Source organism: Paroedura picta, chromosome 7, assembly GCF_049243985.1.
Source record: "Paroedura picta isolate Pp20150507F chromosome 7, Ppicta_v3.0, whole genome shotgun sequence".
Lineage (NCBI taxonomy): Eukaryota > Metazoa > Chordata > Lepidosauria > Squamata > Gekkonidae > Paroedura > Paroedura picta.
This window is the reverse complement of record NC_135375.1, coordinates 103,837,426-103,859,688: the sequence shown is the minus strand read 5'-3', so window position 1 is coordinate 103,859,688 and position 22,263 is coordinate 103,837,426. Positions and strand designations below refer to the sequence as shown.

General features: G+C 50.2%; 1 protein-coding gene and 1 long non-coding RNA gene across 2 annotated transcripts in view; one reads left to right on the top strand and one right to left on the bottom strand.

The window, feature by feature from the left end:
• LOC143841497 (atrial natriuretic peptide receptor 2-like) overlaps positions 1–6,860 on the top strand; it is a 53,164-nt gene extending 46,304 nt beyond the window's left edge. The window contains exon 3 of the mRNA XM_077345872.1: positions 5,369–6,860. Within this exon, the coding sequence (XP_077201987.1) occupies positions 5,369–5,629 (261 nt within the window). The 3' untranslated portion in view covers positions 5,630–6,860. The remainder of the gene's footprint in view (positions 1–5,368) is intronic.
• A 10,897-nt stretch (positions 6,861–17,757) lies between these two features.
• Positions 17,758–21,277, bottom strand: LOC143841494 (uncharacterized). The gene is made up of 3 exons (XR_013232703.1): positions 20,919–21,277; positions 19,985–20,116; positions 17,758–18,155 (listed from the first exon to the last, which is right to left on the bottom strand). It is a non-coding gene; the product is annotated as an uncharacterized LOC143841494 (long non-coding RNA).
• Positions 21,278–22,263: the final 986 nt, after the last annotated feature.

The window sequence follows — 22,263 nt, the reverse complement described above, 5'->3', positions numbered from 1 at the left end:
ACCGTGGAAGTGCTTGCGCCCTTCAAGACTTCCACGGAGATGCTCTCGTCTGACACGGCGAGTTTGGGTCTGGTCGTGCCCATGGTCCACAAGGCCCGTGTGGTGCTGGCCCCCTTCCTGGACCCGGCTCGAGGACGTGCAGACGTTGTTCCAGCCGTGCGCGCGCTTGCGAGGAGGCTTCTGAGAGGGCTTGAGAGCCGCTTCGAACCCCTCTGCAAGTCTGTGACATACAGGCTCGCCGCCATGTGTGATCCGCGCGTCAAGGGCAGCTTAGCAGAGAGGGAGAGGAGCCTTCCTGAATGGCGCGAGCTGCTCATTCAGAGGCTTGCCTGGTGGAAGTCCAAGGAGGCTGAGGTGTCAGGCCAGGCAGGGGAGGAAGGAGCCAGCACGTCCGCTGCTCCTTCCCCCCCAGCCTCTGCTGGCACATCAGCCACTGCGGGCCACCCTAGCGAGAAGGCTGAGCAGGGCAACTTCTTGCTGGGGTTCCTCCAGCCCACTCCTTCTCTTGAGGGCAGCGGGTGCCCGAGGGAGGACAGTGCGTCTGGGATGGTGAGGGCTTACCTCGGTGAGCCCCAGGAGTCCGAGAACGCCTGTCCCTTGAGATACTGGGCCAGGATGGAGGCGGTCTGGCCGGCCCTCTCCCGCCTGGCCCGTGTCTACCTTTCGTGCCCGCCAACGAGCGTCCAGAGCGAGCGGGCATTTTCTCATGCTAGCAGCACCGTCTGCGAGTATCGCTCCCGCCTGGCGCCCGAAAGAGTCCAGCAATTGGTCTTCCTCAAGGTCAACTTGCCGGCTCTTGGCCATCCAGAACTATTCTTGGAGGAGGACTGAGGTGAGCACAGAATTGCTGTGACTGCATCCTCTCTGAGTCTGTTCTGGGTGGCGGGGATGAAAAACGCTCGCCCAAGGTAAAAATTCAGACAGGACCAGTGCCCTGGCCAATCTAAATTGCCCCCCCCCAACCACACAAACAGAAATTCTGCAATCACCAGAGGGCCAGAGATTAAATCTGGGTCCCTCAGTCATGCCACCCATTTGGAAAACTTTTCCCAGTCCCAAAGTGAGCCTTAGAGCTCAAGGTAAACCCAAGAAGTAACTGAGCATTTCTCAGTGGGTGCCCAGGAGGAGTTTGTTGTTGTGCGTGCGCCGATTTGTCTTTTTGCTGCTGCCAGGGCTGTTCTCCCAGAACAGCTCTGCCAGGGCTCTCTCAGGATGTGGCCTGAGTAGAGCAGTTGGGTTAGAGGTGGTTTGAGGCTGTGGCCTGTTAGGTTGTTGGATTCCCCACCAGTGTCCACTGCGCCGTGTGTGGACTTCTGGGGGGGGAATGTGTCTTTTTGCTGCTGCCAGGGCTGTTCTCCCAGAACAGCTCTGCCAGGGCTCTCTCAGGATGTGGCCTGAGTAGAGCAGTTGGGTTAGAGGTGGTTTGAGGCTGTGGCCTGTTAGGTTGTTGGATTCCCCACCAGTGTCCACTGCGCCGTGTGTGGACTTCTGGGGGGGGAATGTGTCTTTTTGCTGCTGCCAGGGCTGTTCTCCCAGAACAGCTCTGCCAGGGCTCTCTCAGGATGTGGCCTGAGTAGAGCAGTTGGATTTGTGGTGTTTGAGGGCGGTGGCCCAAGCGTAGGAAGGGAAAGGTGAGTGGAAGCTGCTTTGATACACCTTTGGGTTGTGAAAAGCAAGTCTTCCTCTTGCTTTGTATTTGTTAGAGGGGGGAGGCTGGATGGGAGAGCCAGTGATGAGTCCACAGCATGGATGGAGCATCCAGATTCGCCTCTGAGCTCCTCCATTTGCTTTCTGAGGCTCTCCTGGGTTAGTGCGTAGGCGCCGTGAAGCTTTACAGCTTCACTGGGGGTTTCTGGGGGGATCTCCAGGTCTCCCCTGGAGGTTGACATCCCTGAGCCACTAGTGTTCCTAGTGGTGCAGGGATATCCCCCCCACAGGCCAGTGCAGGGCCCCCCTCTCCTCTGCAGGGGAACCCAGGTGAGAACTCAGTGGACCTTATTGGTTCTGCAGTTCTCACCTGGAGGCTGCTTAGGCTGACAGCCACAGGTTCCCCTGCACCTGGGAGAGAGAGTCCCTTCCTGGCCTCTGTTTGGAGCCAATGCAAGTCAATGTCTCCATTGACTTGCATTGGCAAGCCTTCCCCCGCCTTCCCCGGGGGCTGGGAGGGAGGGGGTGCAAGTTGCACCCCTGAAACTTCTTGGGGATCTCAGGGAGGGTCTTCCCTGAGTCCCCTGAAAGTTTCAAGAAGATTAGACCAAGGGGTCCAATGCTACGGGCTCCCAAAGAGGGTGCCCCTATCCGCTCCATTGGTTACAATGGAGCGTCAGGTTCTCTAGGCTGAACATGTTTCTCCATAGACTTCTATGGGGGATGTTCCTTGGGAGCCCCCAGGATGGGACCCCCTGGTGCAATCTTCCTGAAACTTCCTGAAAAAAATGATTTCAGCAGGTAAATTGCCAATTTCCTTGTTCTGTAATCATTTTTTTCTCACGCTTTTGGGAGCCCATAGGATGGGGACCCCTTGGTCCAATATTCATGAAACTTGCAGGGGATCTCTGGGGGGGTCTTCCCTCCATCCCCTGCAAGTTTCAGGAAGATTGCACCAGGGGGTCCCATCCTGGGGGCTCCCAAGGAACATCCCCCATAGAAGTCTATGGAGAAACATGTTCAGCCTAGAGAACCTGACGCTCCATTGTAACCAATGGAGCGGATAGGGGCACCCTCTTTGGGAGCCCGTAGCATTGGACCCCTTGGTCCAATCTTCTTGAAACTTTCAGGGGACTCAGGGAAGACCCTCCCTGAGATCCCCAAGAAGTTTCAGGGGTGCAACTTGCACCCCCTCCCTCCCAGCCCCCGGGGAAGGCGGGGGAAGGCTTGCCAATGCAAGTCAATGGAGACATTGACTTGCATTGGCCCCGAAACGCCCGAAACGATTCGGGAGGCTCCAATGCAAGTCAATGGCTTCCATTGACTTGCATTGGCCCCGAATCGGCTCGGACAGCTCCGAATCGATTCGGGAGCCTTTCAATGCAAGTCAATGGCCTCCATTGACTTGTATTGGCTCCCGAATCGATTCGGACCGGTCCGAATCGGTCCGAATCGGCCGATTCGGATCCGAATCGGTCCGAATCGGGCCGGTCCGAACCCGAACCGGTCCGAATCGGGCCGATTCGGATCCGAAACGGTCCGAATCGGGGCCCCCGTGCACAACCCTACTCTGGAGTTGCCCCTTGGAGTTGCTCCATGATTTTTGCTCTGAGCGCTCCCTCCAGCACACTGGCCAGCAGATACAGTGTTTTCAACTGCTTTTGGTCAGCCCAGTTCATATCCAAGGGCTCATCTCCTTTCATTTGCATGACCTCTTTGACCGATTTTAACAAGTTCAACTTGAGACCAATGTTGGAGTCGTTTTGGGCTGGGGCCAGCATGTCTCTGTTCGGTTCAGCGCTCTCCAGCAAGTAATTGTGCGGTTCAGCTCTCTCTGGCAAGATGTGAAGCAGGTTGCTCCTGTTCAGCTTCCTGGCTTCTAGTGTTTTCGTGACTTCTTGCATGCCATCGGAAAGCTCTTTCTTTTCACACAGAGGTCCATCGATGGCACATGACTCTGCGCACTCCAACGTGATAGTCTCCAATGAAACGTCCGTGTTCTCCTTAACGGAGCAAAGGCAGCAGGACATCTTTCTGGGCAATCTAAGTGTTTCCAGATGCAGCGAGCTCTGCAGCAGGTTCTCCAATGTCTTCGGTGTCACTTTGGTGGCACCAAGGTCTACGAAATTCAGAGATGGCAGACTGTAAAAACGAGAATCCTGAATGGCTGTCAGGGGATTGTGGCTGAGATCCACTGTGAGCAAGAATTGCATGCCATGCCAGGCTTCAAAAGTTCCCTCCGCGATCTGGTCGATCATATTACCGCTGAGGTTGATGATCTCCAGGAACGGGACGGCCTCAAAGGCGTTCCTCTCGATGATATGGATTTTGTTGTGTGACAAGTCCAAGTAGGTAAGGGAATGCAAGCCTTCCAGAGATGAAGTCTGAACTCTGCTCAGGCTGTTGGCCCTGAGGATCAAGTACTCAGCCCAAGGATAGGAATCCCATACTTCTTTTCCGACAGACAAAATCGCATTCCCAGTAAAGTCCAAGTATGTGAACGGATGAGGATGAACTCCTGGCTGGGGAAGAGGAATTAGGTGGAATCCAGGAGAGTCAGTGATCCTGCTGCAGTTGAGTATTTCCAAGGTGCAGCGGCAGGGGGTAGGGCAAGGCCCTTGAGTGCCATCCAGCCCCATAAGGGGCACTACTAGTATCCAAAATAAGAGATGGGTATAAGCCATCTCAGCAAGGTCTACACCACCCAGCAGGTCTGTGCAGACTGCACAGCTAGCACTGTGGGCAAGCTTTATGTGTGTCTGTTGATGATTGTGACATCATTTAAACACTAGTGGTGTTTCATAAAGGACCACTGGCGGGCTTTAAACAGTGGCTGGACAGATCCTTATCATGGATGCTTTAGGCTAATCAAGGATACTAGAATCCGGAGGAGTTCCAGTCCAGGTTATACTCATGCCTGGTGATAAACTGAAAGATTCTGACAGGCCTTGGGTTCTCTAATGTATCCTGAATAAAGTTGCTGTCTGCTTATTGACTGGCAGGGTGGTAGTGTGGCCAAAGAAGACTGTGATCGTGCAGCCAAAGAAGACGTGACTCCTGCTTTGTGTTTGGCAACAGAAAAGGCCACAGCTTTTATTCCACCTGAACGAACAGAGGGTTGGCAGGGCACGAGGTATAGAGTGAAACCCCCCACACATCCATCCGCCTGTTGACATGGGCTCGAGGTGGTCCTAGTTCCCCTCCCTCCCAGCCAGAAGGGTGGGTGCCTGGCCCCTCAAAGCCCTTCCCCGGGAGGAGGTTGGTTAATGGTTGCTGGGCATCCACCTCATTCAACCATCCCTTCCTCCTGGCTCAGAGGTCATCAGGGGTGTGTGTGGTGTAATGGCGGCACATCCGGGTCAGGGGGTGCATGGGGTGGGGCATGATGACGGTGCTTCTGGTGATGTCAAGGAGCGTGGTGACATGGCGGCACTTCTGGGGCATGGGGCACGGGGTGAGGCATGATGACGCCACTTCTGGTGATGTCAGGGGGCGTGGTTATGCAAATAGGTTCATTAGTATGCAAGGTGGTAGGCATGGTTATGCTTGTTATAATATGTGTACCCCTTTACTACTGGAACTCATTGGACACTCTCTGAGATTGGATGCTGGAATAGATCAACCAGTTGTCTGTTCCTGCTGGGTTCTCTTTACGTCCTCCCTGAAGCCCCCCCCCCACCTGAGCCTCTAATTGCTCTCTTCCCTTTTTCTCCACTTGCAGAAGGTGCTGATCATCACTTTCCATCAGCCCCATCCCCCCGAATACAGACGCTTCCAAAGAGAGCTGATCCTGCGTGCCCAGAGGGACTTTGGAGTGTCACTCAATGACTCTCGGGTAAATCCACCGTCCCCTGCCTGTTTTCTTCCTCTGCTTCATGTTATTATGGGATGGAGTGCAGGGCCTTTTGGGAAAAGAGAGATCAGCCAGCATTTTGGGGCAAACCTCCCTTCTCACCTCAGCCTGGGAAATCTCCTTCCATGAAGAAGAAACAACCACAGGAGATGCCCTGATTGGGGTGGGAGGAGGCAGCCGTGGATTCCCTTTGCAGGCTGGTTACCTGGGTGGGCTTGCTAGGGCCAGGTCAAGAGGCTCCCTTGGTACAAACATTGTCGCTCCTTTCTGCCTTGCTTTCTTGGTTACTGTCCTGAAAGTGTTTTCTCTCTCATGTGTCCTAGAATGCTGTGTGTTTCTAATGACTCCAGAGGAAGAAGGGCTGAACTCCATTCCTTGGTGCAATGGTGGAGCTTGTCCTGCTCCCTGTAGGGTCTTCCGTTTGGCTGGGGGCAAAGCTTTGGAGATGGGGCACCTAGTGCTGAGCCCCTGGAGTCCAGGGCTGGCTGGGCCAACCAGGGCTGGTTCTTTGAGGCCCTTTTCCTGGGGGTCCTTTCTCGGTGGAGGTGCCTGGGTGGAGCTGGGAGACTTCTAGGGACCAGGGATCGGCCTTGGGGCTGAATTTTGCCCCCTTTTCAAATCCACCATGTTTCCTTTCTCTTCCCATCATACTCAACCCTGCCTTCTTGGTGTGCTGCAGAGTTGCTTTGCAGATCTGAACTATGCTTTGTCTCCTTTATCCATTGTTGTCACTGAACTAGCCAGCTTGACCGAGGCGGCTCTGCTGTGCTAGTTCCTTTAGATCTGTCGGCCGCGATTGACGTGGTCGATCACGAGCTGCTAGCGAGCCGTCTTGCCGGTACAGGGGAAAGGGGTACAGCCTTGCACTGGATATGCTCCTTCCTCCAAAACTGGACACAGAGGGTAGCTGTGGGAGAGGAATTATTGGGCTCTTACCGGCTCCCTTGTGGGGTCCCACAGGGCTCGATGCTCTCTCCCACATTATTCAACATCTTTATGCGCCCTCTGGCTCAACTGGTGCGGAGTTATGGGTTGGGTTGCCATCAGTATGCTGATGACACTCAGCTCTTTCTCCTCATGGATGGCCACCCGGACTCTCCCCCGGAACCATTCGCCAGATGTTTGAAAGCCGTGGCTGGATGGCTCGAGCAGAGTCACCTGAAACTCAACCCCTCCAAGACGGAGGTCCTGTGGTTGGGCCGTAGGGGAGCAGACCAGGAAGCGTGCTTGCCCTCTCTGGCCGGGACGCAACTTCAGATCGCGTCTCAGGCCAGAAACCTGGGGGTGACCATGGATGCCTCACTAACACTCGAGGCACAGGTCAAGCAGGTAGCTGGCCAGGCATTTTTCCATCACTGCCAGGCTCGGCTACTAGCACCCTATCTGTCCTCTGAACACTGTCCTCTGAACACTGTCCTCTGAACACTTGAGTCTGTCTATAGTGGGGGTCTTATGTCCATCTGTGCCTGGTCAGATGCCACAGAGGAGCCACAATAAGTGCCTTCTGCTCTCTGCCCTTGGACCAGACGATCACTCCCTGCCTTGACAGAGACCTAAGCCACGTCAGGCAAAAATCTAGACTAATGTAACACAGGCTACGTGGGCCTGCCCTTGAAGATGGATAGCCTAGGGCCTTGCTTGGCCTTTTCAAGGTTACTGTAAATATGGTCCTAATCACACAGAATAATCTTTCATGAGTTTTATTAGGCTGCAGCAAAATAAAAATATGAATGCAGGGGGAACAAATCCGAACCTCCTGTTCAAAGAACAACAGAATTACATAGTCTTGAATATCTTCTCTTTAGGGACTGGGAGAGTGACCTGCCCCAATGACCTGGGTTCTCCACCCCTTGTTCCATTTCCCAGGACCTCCCTACAGCCATCAAGCCAGACCTCAGGGGCTGCTGACAGGGCCCTGGAATTTCTACCTGCATAGCGACCCTCCAGCCTCCATATTTACTCTTGCACATTAATTCCCTCTCTCTTCCTGGCATCTTTGGTGCTTAGTTAAGGGATAAGGTTGAGCTGGCCCCAGTCTCAGCATTAATCTGTATGTTTCTGCAGGCTTCCTCTGGCTGACCTGTTGGAAACTGCATTCCACTTAGTTGTTTCCCCTGCTTGATGGGGACCAAGGGTCAAATGCAGGCATGAAAAGCATCTTTCCCTTTCAGGGAACCTCAAGGCAAACCAATAGGCAGAACTGCGCCCCATTTCTAACAACTGTATGATCAATTAGAAGGTTGCCATCATTTCCTTTGCTGCCACCCCATGCAAATGCCATGCAGCCCAGAATACTCCAACTGGACTGCGATTGGGAGCTGCCCAGAGGATGCCTCGATCACTCCTGTTCTGCAGCCACCCCATTGGACGGCACTTAATTCCCACGTTTCATTCCAGGAGATGGAAAATGCTTACGAAGAACAAAAAGGAGATCAGGGAGAAAGGGGACCTCGCAGCAAAACAAAGCCAAAGAAAGAAGAGAGGGACCCACTCAAAAGTACTGATGGCTCAAGAATCACACACAAAAAAAAAATTCACAATACAATACCTTTAAATCATGCCACATATGAAAAAGCATGTGATATAAATCAGTATGGAAAAATCAAACAGAGAGGATATACCAACAGAAGACAGTAAACAATTGAGCCTTTAAAATTAAACAGCTAATAACAAGGGATTCCCAGGCAGAGGGAAGGCGTGGCAACCCAAAACACATACAAGAAGAACAAGAACAAGAAACACACCTGTGGAGGAGGGGGGGGGGAATCAAACCAGGTCCTTCAGATTCAAGGCTGCTGCTCTTATCCATAACACCAAGCAAGATGGGAAGCTCTTTGTTCCTTATTCGTCATTCCTCCACCACCCTGACATCTTTTTAAAATTCCCATTCTCTTTGCCAAACGTACAACAAGAAGAAATTGGCAACTGGGCTTTGAGTAAGGAGACCAGATTGTCCCACTTTGGGAGGGACATCTGGGGGTACCTGGCAAATTGTACTTATATTGAAATTAAAATATATAGATTACAATACTATTTTTGTTTTCTTTGTGTTCTATGAAACTTTTTGTTGCTCCATATAGACCAGATTTTTAATCAAGAACCCCCCCGGTCAATGGTGTCCCGCTTTACCAATGTTAAAATCTGGTCACCTTAGCTTTGAGTCTGTTCTCGTGTGAGACGTGCTGGGCACTGAGAACAAGAAGCCACCCCCACCCACCAGGAGCCACAAAAGGGGCTCAGAAGGGCTCAAAGGAGGGGCAGGTGGAGGCCCTGGGGCCAGACCTTGACCCACAACATGGAGGTTTTCTCCCCTGAGGAGAGAAACTGGGGCCCCCAAAGGCTGAGGAATGGCATCCAGGTCTGCCCCTGACCTCCAGGAAGTGGGTGGCAGGCAGCAAATCCCTGTGGGCAGGCGAGAAGCAAGCAGAATCGAGCAGGGCCTGCCTCCCTTGAGCCCCTGATGGCCTCTGGGGGTCTCAGAGCCCAGGGCAGGGAGCCATGGCAACCGGATCAACCCCTTGGAAGCTGGAATCCTCCCTCCAACTGCCAATTCCAACTGCCACCCCCAGCTGGTTCTCTGGGGAGGCCAACCAAGCAGTTCCTGCAGGGACAGCCTGTGGGGGCTTGGAGGACTCTGGGCTGCCAAAAGAAAGTTTGAGTCTAAGGACACATTTAAGACCAATATAGTTTTATTCAAAGTGTGAGCTTCTGCATGCAAATGTCTCACCCTTAATAATCTTCTCAGCTGCACCTTTTATTGGGGGCTTAAGAGTTTTTAAAATTTACCTTGCATTCTGGGCCAGAAACTCCTCTTCCTATGCAACAAGTCCCTGTTAAAGGGGCCAGACACTGGGCCATTTCGCACGGCTTCAAAATAGCACAATGGTTGCTAATTGGAAACGCTACTAATTTGCCATAACCCACGACGTCGTAGACAATCTGCAACAATCCTGAAACCGACCCGCAAAAAGCGCTTCGTTGTAGCGCTTTCAGGGGAATCCAGAAAAGTGGATTCACCCTCCGGATAGCGATACACTCCTGCAACCAATCTGCAACAGTAGCGCTAAAGACCTGTGCGTTACCATTGTTGCTGGTTCTTCAAAGTCCCTCCCCCTGGCTCTCTCCTCCAAACTTCCGGCGAAGCGATCGCCATTTTTTTTTCTCCGAGCGAGCGGGGATAAACGCACCAGCGAGCCTCTTTCTGTTTAGAGGCTTCCCTGGCTTCAGTCCTTCACCTTTAGTCACTAAGCACAAACCACATAAAAGCCCGTTTGCTGAAATAAAGTCCCTTTATTTTTTACACATAAATTCAGCCGAAAATCGGGCCCGTGAGAGGGGGGGGATTTTTTTTTTATCACTCGAGGCAGCGTGCCAACGATCATACAATCAAACGACAGCTCACATTAGGCAGCTGGATGGGTCTCTCCGTAGCAACGAATCTACCTAGATTCGTTGCTATGGGTCTGTTTTTTTTTTAAAAAACCTTTCTTAAAGGGAAAGGGGCTGTTTGGGAGCATGCTAACGGCTGCCCATTGGCTGCTTGACGGCCAGGGGCGGGACGACCTTGGCAATAGCGCTTCCTTTCTAGCGATTTCTGCCGAGACCGGAAGCCTGTGGGAAACGCTAAAAAACGCAACTGATTCCACTACAAAGGCAGGTATGCATAACGACGAATTCCACTATTTTAAACAATTTGCAACAAAGATCCCCGTGCGAAAAGGCCCACTGTTTACATGGCCACAGTGATAAGGAGGCGAAAGCTATTGGAGGAATGGTGGTAGTTCAAAGGCATGAATGATTATGACTATCCAGACCCAGGTTCATTCCAGTCTGCTGTGTCTTTTGCTGAGGATGGAAATGGGTCTGAGAGCCTATGGTTGCCAGCCTCCAGGTGGGGCCTGGAGATCATCCAGAACTGTTGTTTATCTCCCAGTGACAGAGATCAGTTACCAAGGAGAAAATGGCTGCATGCCATTAAACCTCAATGAGACCTCTCTTCCCATACTCCACTCCCAGACGGCATCCATAAACTCTCCATGGATTTCCCAACCTTTGCTAAGGATTGAGAAGTAGGGGGGGCTCACCTGACTGGCCCAACTGGAATGAGTCTCACAACTGTATATGCATGTTGTTCAGCATGACAGTATGAAGTTGCAAAGAAGATGCAAGAGGTGGATTTTGAAGGATGAGATATTGCAAACGCATCATAGAGCAAGTCTAATTCTGCAAATGGAAGATGGAAACTTTGACTGATAATGTTGAGATAAAAGTGAAAGTTTTGGTATACCCACAAAGGAAAAGCTAGAAGATTAGTGATGCAGATGCATCAGAAGTAGAACTGAATGCTAGAGATAAATGTTGTACCACTACCTTTTATGTAATCATTGACAAAGTAGATAAGAGTTGTCCAAAATCAAAAATATTTTTCAGTTTGCATCTATTTGTCTTCAAAAAAAATCTTAATATTTCCCAAAAATCCTAGATCCGTGTACCAGTATACTATTAGATCCAATGTTATTCAGAAATCCTGATTTTTTAAAGCCTGAGATGAAAAATACTGTTGTTGTTTTTTTTAAGCAGGGTGGTCTCTCCCAGCCACATGCAGGTGTGCCTCGGAACTCTCAGACTATTTCCACATGAGGAATATTCCCCTGGACAGCCTTTGAATGTTGGCTGCTTTTAGAGCCCTCTCCACATGACATTGCCAGCATACCGAGGCTGTCCATTAGCTGAGTTGAATTTTGGCCATTTTTAAATTGTGATTAGGAGAATTGCCAAAATTGGATTTACAACCTTAAATTGCACGTACCATCAGTGAACAACCAGTGAGCAACCAGGGACAGGCCCATATAGAGGGGAAAAGGCTTGATAGTTTCTACAGCATTGTCCCACCCTCGCACTCACCCTCGCCTCTCCATTTCCTGTTCTGAGTATTTTTTTTTAATTGGTGCAGTTCACATTGCAGCGCAGTCCAAAACCTATAAAGGTACAATAAAATCTTCTTTAAAGTGTCCATAGTCTTTTTGGGATCAGGCAGGCAAAAAGACAGCCTCTTTTCTGTTTTCTGGAGGTGGGAAATGAGCTGGGAAAGCGGGGTGGGTGGGTGATCCAGTAGCCTTCTCCCAATCATACAGGAGTCAGAGCACTTTGCTGAGGGAACATGTCCAGCCTTCTCACAACTCGGGCTGGCAAAAACAGCTCCATTTCTGTGTTCTGGAAGTGTTGAAATGAGCTGGGAAAGGGGGGGGTGGCGTGGGTTATTGGGCAGCTTTTACCCAGCCATATAGGGGTCTGAGCGCAATGTTTTTAAGCCAACCATTAACACAAAATGTCTTTTTTGGCTCCAGGGTCCATGTTCATTGTCTCAGAAATTGACTCAGATAGAAATAAAGTGCAAAAGAACATGAATTCCAAAAAGGGGGTGGGGAATTCAATGGAGGCCCAGAGGAAATAAAAAGTGCAAAAGAACATGAATCCCAAAAAGGGGAATTCAATGGAGGCCCAGAGGAAATAAAAAGTGCCCCACTTTTCTCTGCAGCACTTTGCAACACTGCAGGGCTGAATGGGACATTTTTTGTCTGCAGGAAGGTGGGACTGCATTCTCATGCAGTCCCACTTTCCTGCACCTCCCCTGTCACCCCCCATGTGGTGGGACCTTTCTGCCAAGGCTGCATCCCCCGCAGGGACACATTTCAGCAGCAGACCAAGTCTGCTGCAAAAATGTGTCCCCCGTGGGGACACCAGACATAGCAGCCAATACTGCTCAGCCACAATGATCATCCTTGCATAAGTAGGCACTTTTCTGTTTTTCCCAAGCTGTCAAACACTCTTGACATCTCCTGTCCTCAGATGGTTCAGGAGACACCAGTGGACAGTCTGATCTCTGTTCAAACTTTTTAATCTCAGTTTCTTAGGGAGGCATTCCACTGGGACAGGACTTCATTTTTCCAGTTCCTCATCTTCTGAAGAGTACATTAGCTCATGACTCTAGCACACTTTCATCCCACCCATCCTCCAAGGGGAACAGAGTGGCAGACATCAGGCTCCCTTCCTGGCTAGGATAAGGCAAGACTGCCTCAAAGACAGAGTTGGGATTTGAACCAATTTCCCATAGAACATTACCTGACCTTAAAACAAAACCACTAGCAGGAGGGGCCTTGGGGGGACAAAATGTGAAGGGTTTAAATGAGCTGGTGGGCCTTTTTTGCACCCAGCTGAATGTGGGGCACAGGGAAGCCTGAGCACAACTGAAAGGCAGTCGACTATCTTTTCTCCAAGACTGAACCAAATTTGCCTAACATATTATGTTAAGCCCGCCAACCAAAACCAGCACTAAGACAAAGCAGCTCATTGATGGCTAATGCAGAAATTTCCAGCCTGCAACCTACTAACAACCTAGCATTTCTCTCTTCCTTTCCTTACAACCAGATAGAACCATAGAATCACCCTAAAGCATCTGTTGAGCCGCTGCTTGAAGATGGCCAGTGAGGGGGAGCTCACCACCTCCTTAGGCAGTTGATTCCACTGTTGAACTACTCTGACTTTGAAAATGTTTTCCTGATATCTAGCCGATATCGTTCTACGGGTAGTTTAAACCCATTTCTGCGGGTCCTATCCTCTGCTGCCAACAGGAACTTTTCCTGTCCTCCTCTAAGGCCCATTATGCACGGCCGCCGAAACGGCGATTTCGGGTCACATGGAAAACGCGGAGGGGGAAGACGCGACGCATACCGGTTATACACGGGGCGGGGCGCGACGGCGGCAAAACCCAGAGTAACCGATTATGCACGCGCCGATCCGGGCGCCGCTTCTGGTTGCGCCCCGCTCACCCGGAAGCTGCGCTTTCTTCCGCGTTTCACTGACGCGGCTTTTTCGGCGGCATGCACCGAAGCTGCAGCCGGTTGCAGCCGGCTCCGTGCGTTATCCGTGATTTTAGTCGCCGCCATTCCACCCCGAATGTGCGCTAAAACCCCCGTGCATAATGGGTTTAAGTGACAACCTTTCACATACTCAAAGACAGAATTAATGTCACAAATCTTGTACAGTGTTTGTGTGATGCAGTGAGATAAAACAAGCTTTCCCTTTCTTTCCCTTGGTTTATCTCCCTCTTTTACATGTTTGTTCATTCCATTTCTGTCTCCTCTATTCCCCCCCCCCCTATTTTCAGTTTTTGGTCGAGGTGTTTCTCTTCCCCATCCAACTTGCAGTGAGGCATTAGCAAAGCAGTAGTAAAGCTTTGTTAACGAGCAGTTGATATTTGTCCACGATCTAACCAAGTAAAACAAGGATGTTCTCCCCCTTTCCTACATCCTTTACATGCTGTAGCAATAAATGTCAGAAGAATGTATAACCCAGTTTTCACTAAGCAAAGGAGTCTCAAAGCAGCTTACAAATGCCATCCCTGTCTCTACCCACAACAGTACCCTGTAGGAGGTAGGTGGGCCTGAGAAAGCTCTGACAGAACCTTGTGAAATCTACAATAACAGAATTGTGGCTGGCCCAAGATCACCCAGCTGGCTGCATGTGGAGGAGGGCGGAATCGAACCTGGTTCTCCAGATTAGAAGCTACTGCTCTTTTAAGGTGACCAGATTTTAACATTGGTAAAGCAGGATAACATTAACTGGGGGGGGGGTGTTCTTGATTTAAATTTTGGTCTATATGGAGCAACAAAAAGTTTCATAGAACACATAGAATACAAAAATAGTATTGTAATCTATATATATATTTTAATTTCAACATAAGTACAATTTGCCAGGTACCCCCAGATGTCCCTCCAAAAGTGGGACAATCTGGTCCCCTCATCTTAACTATGACACCAAACAGAATGGGAAGCTCTTTGTTTCTTATTCTTTACTCCTCCCCCAACCTGCCCACTTGTTTAAAATGCCCATTCTCTTAAGCAAAGGCATGGCAAGAAGAAATTGGGAACTGGACTTTGAATCTGTTCCCATGTGAGACGTAGTGAGCACTGGGGACAAGAAACCACCCCACCGACCAGGAGCCACAAAAGGGCCCAAAGGAGGGGCAGGTGGAGGCCCTGGGGCCAGACCTTGACCCACAACATGGAGGTTTTCTCCCCTTAGGAGAGAAACTGGGGCCCCCAAAGGCAGAGGAATGGCACCCAGGCCTGTCCCTGACCTGTGAGAAGTGGGTGGCAGGCAGCAAATCCCTGTGGGCAGGTGAGAAGGAAGTGGGATTGAGCAGGGTCTGCCTCCCTTGAGCCCCTGATGCCCTCGGAGGGTCTCAGAGCCCAGGGCAGGGAGCCATGGCAACCGGATCAACCCCTTGGAAGCTGGAATCTTCCAACTGCCAATTCCAACTGCCATCTCCAGCGGGTTCTCTGGGGAGGCCAACCAAGCAGTTCCTGCAGGGACACCCTTTAGGGCAGGGGTAGTCAAACTGTGGCCCTCCAGATGTCCATGGACTACAGTTCCCATGAGCCCCTGCCAGCGAATGCTGGCAGGGGCTTATGGGAATTGTAGTCCATGGACATTGGAGGGCCACAGTATGAGTACCCCTGCTTTAGGGGATTTGGAGGACACTGGGCTGCCAAAACAGAATTTGAGTCCAATGACACATTTAAGATGAACATAGTATTATTCAAGGCATGAGCTTTTGCATGCAAGTTTTAGATGTGTCCCTCTGACTATCTGCTTAATACTCCTCTGAGCTGTACCTTATTTTTAGAGATTTAAATTAAAAAAAAATTATCTTCCATTCTGGGCCACAGACCTCTTCTCCCTTTGCAAGAAGTCCCTGTTAAAGGGACAGGACACTCTTTTCATGGCCAGAGTGAAAGGGGGCAAAAGGTATTGGAAGAATGGGGGTCGCTCAAAGGCATGAATTATTGGTCCTTCTGGCTGAAATGCTTTGGAGAGCCCGACTGTCCAGGCCCAGGTTCATTCCGATCTGCTGTGTCTTTTGCTGAGGATGGAAATGGGTCTGAGTGCCTAAGGTTGCCAGCCTCCAGGTGGAGCCTGGAGACCATCCAGGACTATGAATCCTCTCCAGGTGACAGAGATCAGTTACTCAAGAGAAAATGGCTGCTTTGGCGGGTGAACTGCAGTCCACTGCACCTCACTGAGATCTCTCTTCCCATACCACACTCTCAGGCTGCATCCATAAAATCTCCAGAAATTTCCCAACCTTTGCTAAGGACTGAGGAGTGGGGGCTCACCTGATTGGGCCAACTGGAACGAATCTCACAACTGTAAATTCCCTACTGCAAATGTTGATGCAAGTTGTTCTGCATGGCAGTCTGAAGCTGCAAAGAAGATGCAGGAGGTGTTTTTATGTGGATTGTGCAGGATGAGATTTTGCAGAAGCATCATAGAGCAAGTCAGATTCTGCAAAAGGATGATGGAAGCATTGACAGATAACTCTGAAAGATTTGGTGTCCCCATGAAGGAAATGCTACCAGATGTTGATTATAATGCAGATCACGCTCGCAAGCTTATCAGAAGAATCACAGTGATGCAGATGCCCAGAAGTAGATTTGAATGCTAGAGATTAATGTTGTACCACTACCTGTTATGCAACCATTGGCAATGTAGAGATTAAAGGTAAAGGTATCCCCTGTGCAAGCACCGAGTCATGTCTGACCCTTGGGGTGACGCCCTCTAGCGTTTTCTTGGCAGACTCAATACGGGGTGGTTTGCCAGTGCCTTCCCCAGTCATTACCGTTTACCCCCCAGCAAGCTGGGTACTCATTTTACCGACCTCGGAAGGATGGAAGGCTGAGTCAACCTTGAGCCGGCTGCTGGGATTGAACTCCCAGCCTTATGGGCAAAGCTGTCAGACGGCTGCCTTACCACTCTGCGCCACAAGAGGCTCTGCACCACAAGAGGCTCAATGTAGAGATTAGAATTGCGCAAAAAAAAAAAAATAACATTTTCCAGTTTGCCTTTATTGGTCTTGAAAAAAAAAAAAATCTCAATATTCCCAGAAAATCCCAGATCCTGGTAGCAGAATACTATTGGATCCAGTGTTATTCAGAAATCTTGATATATTTAGACCTGATCTAAACTGATCTCATTAGTCTGGAGAAGAGTTATAATTCTAAGGGAACCCCAGGTCCCACCCTACTTTGAGTCCTGGCAATCCTAACTTCCAAGTCAGGAGGCAGCGATTCTAATATACAACCTTGGCGTGAAGGGAAGCATATTCTTAAAACAGCCATTCTTTTTACCAGAGTTTGACCAGATGAAATGGGAGGCTAAAGCTCTTCTTGGCATGAAGTATCACCTCATAACGGCTTCAAGGGATCGCTAGGAGGGCCAAGTGAAAAACCTCAGGCAGGATTGAATCCCAGGTCCCTTCCCTTCAGGTTACTAAGCAAACACAGAGTGGAAGGAAGAGTACCCTGACCTTTGAGAAGTGGGTGGCAGGCAGCAAATCTCTGTGGGCAGGTGAGAAGCAAGCGGCATTGAGCAGGGTTCGCCTCCCTTGAGCCGTCTGAGGGTCTCAGAGCCCAGGGCAGGGAGCCATGGCAACCGGATCAACACCTGTGAAGTTGGAATCCTCCCTCCAACTGCCCCCTCCAGCTGGTTCTCTGGGGAGGCCAAACAGACATGTTCTAAATCAGTGGTTTTGAGACTGACTTCCAGAGGGCCACAGTAAGCTTCTGAGGGGGCCACCAGACTGTCACGATCCTGTGCTTAGGCTACGGCACGCTGAGCTGCATGCCCCCTGAAAGAGTGGGTTTGTAAACTAGGAGGTCAGCAGCCAATGACAGGAGACTCATTCCCCCTTCCCTTTGACAGGTATGTCAATTGGAGCCTTTCCTTCGAAGGCTTAATTTCGTTGTGTTAGGCCTAAATTCTTTGTGCAAATGCACCATCCCCAAAATAGCAAAACCTCCAGTAATCCAAAACAAGTCGGGCAAGAAAACTTCTGAATGGAGCAAAGAGAAAAGATTATTTTGCTCAAAAGAGAGAGAACAAGCAGCACAGTGAAGATGGCAGGGCCAGAGAAAAAGTTTTAATACTTCTAAACTGAATGGCTAATATTGATGTAGAGAAATGCTTGAGCTGAGACCAGCATTTTTCATGCTTTTAAGTTGGTGCTGTCTGATGCAGTGATAATTGTATTAGACAGTTAAGCTAGCATTTCTTATATGCATTTCATATATTTCTTATATGATTGTTTTATGTATCGTTCATAAGTTCCATGTAAACTGCCCTGAGCCCCCGGGGAGGGCAGTATATAAATAAACAAACAAACATTCTAGACTTTGATTTGAACAAATCTGTGTTTTCTATTAATAAATTGATATTTCTAAATTTATTCGAATAATTCACACGTATTTTGTTGTTGCTTTTTCACACTGGCCCTGGGACCCCAGGGGGTTCCATTTTGGATTCCTTAACAGTCTCTCTTTTGGGAAGTGTTCTTGCATTGGAGATGTCATGTTGACAGTGCAACCCTCACGTGAGAAGCGAAAGCATTCACAATGGTACTGAATCAGCTTGTTCTGCAGCTCTCTTTTCAAAATCACGACCCCGAGAGTCCATAAGCCAGCACATCGATGAAGTTCAGAGTCAGCATTGAGCTCCTCTGCAGAAAGGCAACCTGGAGGGATCACTGAAGGTCACGTGTGGCCTTTGGGCAGCTTCTGCCAGGGCAGCTGCAGTTTCCTCCTTGCATCCGATAGACCTGGAGGGAGGCAGCCAGGAATGTGTTGCAGGCGTGGTGGTTAGCATGAAATGCTTCCATGGCAGAGAAGATTCAGAAGATCCCTAAGATGGAGCTCTCATCCTGGAATCTGCCCCATCTTTTCTGGCTACAAAAAAGGATGGGGTACTGGGTCTGGCCACGACTGAAGCCATGGATCACAGACACAGATGGAGACATGGTCAGGGCCTTCAGCTCCTACCCTGTCAGCCTAATTCAGCTACTGAGTTGGGGATGCAGGGGGTAGATGGAGAGTCCCTGGGCCTCCCTCTACTGCTACTGTGGGACATGGCCATTGGGGTGCTAAGGAGCAAGGACACACAGAGGCCCCTTGAAGGCTGTCAGGGGCAAACCCTGATGCAGTATGAGCATCTGACTATCAATGGAGTATAATTGTGTTAAGTGGGTTCTCAACTTTCTGGCTCATCCTCCAGGTGGGCCCAAGAGTACTCTTCCTTCAGCCCCTCCAGGCAGTTTGTGAATGACAGCTGGCTGTCCAGGAAATGCAGCTCTTTGGTGGCTACATTAGGGTACATTTGGCAAGGGCAGCTCTGCATTAGAGATACAGCCTGCTAACTGCCACGGAATTTCCTGACATTGCTGTGTGGCAACAGGGGTTCTTCCTAAAGCAGACCACAACCCAAGTCATGGAAAGGATGGTCCCTTGTCCCTCTTCATGCCCTCTTGGAGATGCCACACAACCCGAGATTCCTTTCCCTAATAACCAAGGGCAGCTCCCAGCACCCACATTCTTGAAGGGCCTGGCATGGGTTAAAGGGAGGAGAGGAACCTGCTGAGGACCCCAAAATACAGCCTGGACAAGGCAGAGACAATCTTTGGCTTCATCCAAGTCAATGTAGCTTCTCCCTTCTCTTCTTTGGGACAGAGGTCCCTGAGGACCTCAGCAGAGAAAGCCCCCCTGCACACAGCAATCCCTTCTTGGGTGCTTCTTGCCTCTGTAGGGTGCTGCCCACAGATTCTCAGCAGGGGCAGGGAGGAGAAGTTGTTTGCTAAGTGTTTTCTCAGCTGTTTTCTACAATCTAGGCTGTCACAACAGCCTAAATCATCTCATCTTCATGTGTGTTGTCATGGACACTCCCTGCTATGCGGTCAAATGCCCAATTACAGATGAAATTTGAAAGCAATAAGCAGTTTTATTTCATGGTTTGTAAACCATGGGGAGAAGCTTCAGGACCATACTCAAAGATCTCCGAAGTCTGTGGTGTAGCACAGCTCAATTTAAGACAACCCTACCCTGCCTAGTACTGCCCCATTGGTCAATTGACCCAGGGGTTCACATTCTTTCACCTATCCCGTTACAATCCTAAGCTTCCATTTTCCCGATAGCCCCTCATTTTCCCGAAATGATGTATACATTTGTGCTCTAAGCTTCACCCTCCCTTTGCTTTGTTCAATAAGCTAGCATGGCACTTTTTAAGTTTGATTCAAGGTACAAGCTTTAGTGTGCAAGCACACTTTGCCACAAACTTCTTCAAGGTGGGATGGGGAAGGGGGAAGGGGCCTCAAGTCTCTGTAGAGGTAGGCCAGAGAGGGGCAGAAGCTTTCATCCAGGGAGTGGGTGAGATGGCTGCCTGTCAGGGGACAGTGATGGGGGGAGCGTGCCCAGACCACTGACCCATTGCTGGTAGGCCTGGCCATCCTGGAACCTTGGCCCAGGGGGTGGGGGTGGGGAGATGAGTCCAGAAGAGACATGGTCCCTGCATAGTCAGCATCAGGGCATTTCTTCTGCTGCATTAAGGGCCAAAACACCATTCCCCCCTCCTCCCCTCTGGGTGCTTTGCTGTACCTACTATGAGGAACAGGCTGAGGAATCAAGATGGGTCCCTGGGTGTTGTGAAGGAGGATTTCATGCCTCTGGGCAGCAGGACTTGCTTAGAAGGACACTGAAGATGCCTGTCTGTGTTAATCTGATTTCAGGATCACTGTGGGAGAGAAGGACAGTTATCAGCAAGGCCCACAATCATCAGCATTCTAAGCAAGAGACCACAAAAGCAGAACGAAAGTGAATCCATGATAGAGGGTGGGGCTGGAAGCAACAAGACCTGGCTGGTCCAGATCTATGGCTGGATAAGATTTGAGAACTGACTACAAGGGCTAATCTGACAAAGTTACAGAACAGGAAACCCCTGAAGAATTCTATGATCACTGGGACCACTATCTAAAAGCAACTTTTTAAATGCTCCGAATAATTGTAAAGGACAGATATTCTGCGTAACTAATCATTTCATTACCTCTTTTCTTTACATTTTTTAAAACAACAAGTTAAAAATTCAAAAAATAAAATGAATATGATAAATGAACCGATAATGCGTACTATAAGGTTAAAACTTATTGTGCATTAATTATATACTGCTTTTGTAGAATTTTATTCTTGGCACCTCTAGAAACTGTTTTGGTTGCCTTTGATTTCCGCCCTCTCTCAATTCTGGTGAGGATGAAGGCAGGGGGCAGGGTGATCTCCTGATGCATTCTCACGAAATGTACATTTGGTGCCAAAGGACTCAGCTTCCTTCTCACGAGAAGCGGTGGGCTTTGGAGACAGCATCCCCGACAGGCCCATGTCCTCTTCTCTTGCCTCTTGGTCACAGGAAGTGCAGTTCTCAGGCTGGACGGCAAAGCTGCCCTTCATAACAGCAGTCCCCACTGGAGTCCCCCAAATAAGTCTGAGACAAGGAGGCAGAGACAGTCTTGGGCTGCTTTTGACTCCTCCTCCCCCCCTCTCACCTCTGGAGCTGAAGTCCCTGCCCTCAGTGTAGAAGGCCCCATGGCACAATCCTCCATGGAGAGATTCCTACTCATTTGGTCAGCTGCTGTCCATGGTCCTGGTAGGGGAGCAAGTCAGGAACTAGTGCAAGGGGAGATGGTCCGGGGGTGGGGACCTCCATGCCACAGCACCTAGGACACCAAATGCAAGTGCTTAATTCAGAGGAACAGAGCTCAGGGTGGTCAAGGTGGTACTCTCTGCACTCTGAGAAAAGTAGGAGGAAGACCCATGAAAAAGGGCGTATAAAGGGATCCCAGGGTGGGTGGCCACTGTGGGTAGAAGACTCGGTGGTGTAAGGCAGGGGTAGTCAACCTGTGGTCCTCCAGATGTTCATGGAGTACAATTCCCAGGAGCCCCTGCCAGAATTTCCTGGCAGGGGCTCCTGGGAATTGTAGTCCATGAACATCTGGAGGACTACAGGTTGACTACCCCTGGTGTAAGGGACATGGTTTCCCTTTCTTTCCCTTCTCTCCCAGAAGCTAGCCAGGCAGTAGTCCCTGGTTTTCCATGAAGTGTCTGTCCTGGCCACCATTCAGACGAACGACCTGCTCTTCTAGTCACAATGAAGAGTCAGAGGACTGGAGAGAGGGAAAAACATAAAAGAATCTACCCCTCTGCCTCTCATGGAGTGATCTCTGCACTGAGTCCTTGCTCCTCTCCCCCCCCCCTCTGGCAAATGGGGACACTCCTTGCTGAGGAAACACCCTTCCCACCCTCTTGACAATCTCTCACCTTGACAACATCAGCGATGGGCGAGTCATGGGATGTCCAGTCTCAGCCAATGCTCTCGTTCTCCAGACTATCCAAGAAAGCGGCAGCATAGAGTTTAATGGTCATACTGCACTGCTCCTCATGGAAACAGACCCATCCTCAAGGAAAGGGAGATTCATGGAAACGGTCCAGCCCTCAGCTTCCACCCAGACATGCTGATTCATGCCTGGTCCTTTGCAACTCCCTCTAGCAGCTTGGCAGGTCCTTTGCCTGGTCCATTGCAACTCCCTCCTTGCTTACCTGTCAGCTGGGATGTAGGCGGGATTCCGTCACATGATGCAGATGCAAGGTATTGTCCTGGGAAAGTGCGTATCACCTGCCAGGGAAACTGGGGGTGGACTGCCAAGGGGCTCACTCATTGGATGCAACAGCGACATTGTATGTGGGATGGTTCTGTTTCCCACCCTGATGGGAAACTTCACGGCACCCCAGTGGTTTGAATTCAGCCACAGGGCCCTAGGATGTCAGAGACATCCTAGAAGAGGGTCATCACATTCTGTACTCTTTTTCTGGGACAGGTAACTCACATGCTGA